Source organism: Penaeus chinensis, chromosome 11 (assembly GCF_019202785.1).
Source record: "Penaeus chinensis breed Huanghai No. 1 chromosome 11, ASM1920278v2, whole genome shotgun sequence".
Taxonomy (NCBI): domain Eukaryota; kingdom Metazoa; phylum Arthropoda; class Malacostraca; order Decapoda; family Penaeidae; genus Penaeus; species Penaeus chinensis.
The window spans coordinates 18,066,012-18,068,511 of record NC_061829.1 but is presented as its reverse complement, the minus strand read 5'-3'; the positions used below and the strand labels follow the sequence as shown (position 1 = coordinate 18,068,511).

General features: G+C 40.1%; 1 protein-coding gene across 1 annotated transcript in view; it reads right to left on the bottom strand.

Annotated features, from left to right (window-relative positions):
* Window positions 1-2,500, bottom strand: part of LOC125030680 (chitin deacetylase 1-like) — an 8,727-nt gene that overhangs the window by 6,175 nt on the left and 52 nt on the right. The window contains exon 1 of the mRNA XM_047620874.1: window positions 2,431-2,500. This exon is cut by the window's right edge and continues 52 nt beyond it. Coding sequence (XP_047476830.1) covers window positions 2,431-2,467 — 37 coding nt within the window. The 5' untranslated portion in view covers window positions 2,468-2,500. The remainder of the gene's footprint in view (window positions 1-2,430) is intronic.

Sequence of the window (2,500 nt, the reverse complement as noted above, 5' to 3'; positions counted from 1 at the left end):
AACACAACCAAGCAAGCAAACACACAAAAAGGAAACGTTGTAGGAAGCGCTGGAGAGAGTTTGTTTCGATTTGAAAAGACGGAGATGAAGCTGAACTGGGTTATTCTGGAGATAGCACTTTCATTGCCATGGGGAAAGTGGCGTGAGAGAGGATAGCGGGCCAGGAGAAGGTGAGATGCTGGGGTACTAATGTGGGGCATCGAGTAGGGGGCAGGGTAAGGGGAGGAGAGGGGGTGATAGGGGAAGAGTGGGGAAAGCCTTGTGGTAAGATCTGGGGGTAGGAGGTAGGGGGGAGGGACACAGAAAGGCTGGAAAGGGTGGAGAGAGAGCGCTTTCAGATAATCGTAAATAGATGGATAAGGAGACAAACTGATGAACAGAGAGGGAGGAGGGATGAGTATTAGGAAGGAGATGAAACGATATAACTATATATATATATAGATAGATAGATAGATAGACAAATAGATAATTACAATCATACTTATAGATATAAATAGATAGATAGATAGAGTCAAACAGAGAAAGGGAAAGAGAGAGAAAGAGAGAGAGAGAGAGAGAGAGAGAGAGAGAGAGAGAGAGAGAGAGAGAGAGAGAGAGAGAGAGAGAGAGATTTGGTTACTCGCACACATGCTTCTATGGGCCAGATAGAAAACATGTAAGAACACGAATATATATATATATATATATATATATATATGAGAATAAAAGAGATAAGGAATCAGGAATAGTATAAAGAAAAAAAGGAAAATCATAGAGAAATTACTGACAGCTGAAGTTAAATTGGAATGGACTGGAAAGGCGGATAAATGATACATAAGTAAATTAGAGAAGAGAGGAAGAGGAAAAGGAAGAAGGAGGAGAAGAGAGGAAAGGAGGCGCTTGTCCTGACGAAAGAAAAAGAAAGTTAAAAGTGAGCGAAGATACACACAGTACAAACATACGTACACATATACAAAAATACACACACACACACACACACAGACACACACACACACACACACTCACACACACACAAGAAATCTACACGAAAACGAACCGCACTTGACCAAATTCCTAATCATCAATCATCTGTCCCAAATTGCAAAGGTTGAATCGGTGCCGGAAAGTATTGCCACCTCGCGTTCGCCGACCACGTGGCAAATAGGAAAGGGAGAGTCGCAAACGCAAGAGTATATATATGTATGTGTGTAGATAGATAGAAAGATAGATAGATAGATAGATAGATAGATAGATATATGGATAGATAGATAGATATATAGAGGAATAGATGGACACACACACACATATAAATATATATACATATATATATATATATATATATATATATATATATGAATATTTGTTTGCGTGTGCGTGTATGTATGCGTATACATGTGTGTGCTTGTGTGTATGTGGGTGGCTGTGTATGTGCACGGGTGTGTGCATGCGTATCTATTTTTCTGTAAACGTGTGTAAAGTGCTTGTATATGTACATACATATATATATATATCCATATACATTCACACGTACAAATATATATATACATATATACATATGTATATACATACAGACACACATACATAAATAAATGTCTATATGTGTGTATATATATAAATATAAGTATATATATAAATGCATTCATATATATAATAACAGTATACACGCATGTATGTATGTATGTATGTCTAGATGTATATACATACATACATATATATATATATATATATATATATATATATATTATATTTCCTGTTCAGCGCAATGAACTCTCTGGGACGCAATTAACACTATCAAATGATTTTGGAAAATGAAGCCTACGCGTAGTTTCCCCGGCTGATTGGGCCGCACATGCAACTGACAGTGAAGTGGTGACGGTGTAAGTTATGCAAGTCATCGATTTGAACTTTAGACTCATTTACACGTAATTCTACCTCTATCTTTCTATCTGTGACTAATGACGCCCCCCACTTCACTGGTACACTTTCACTAATGCACATCACGAACTCGGCTTGTTGCATATGCATGAGTGAATCCTACGAACAGAGGAAGTATAAACTTGACGATCACAGCCTGCGGGAAAAGGATCGAATTCTGACATCTCGTATCCTTTCACTTTCGGGAGAGACAGAGCCAGACTGCGGCGTTCAAGGGAAGGAACTTCAGGAGTCTGAAACCTCCTTCAGGAAGGGTTTCCTCACGCCTCGAGTCTCACTCCGTCGACCCCCGTGTAACTCTCTCCGGGCGAGAGCAGGACCTGCGTTTCATTACAGTAGTCGAAGACCACGGGCACTGGGCAGCATCCGAGAACACTTCACTGTTGCAGTGCAAATTTTCCTCAACGATCTTATCCCGCTGGCTGACATGCTTATCTTCCGTTAACAGTACAGTAAAACAGCAAGGATAGAAAATTTAAAAGCTGGTTGTGAAACGTGATAGAATTTGACACTCACGGAGGGCGAACAGGGACGTAATCACTTGGCGTGTCATGATGCACTCCTGAGGTCTCCGAGCAACCGTCAC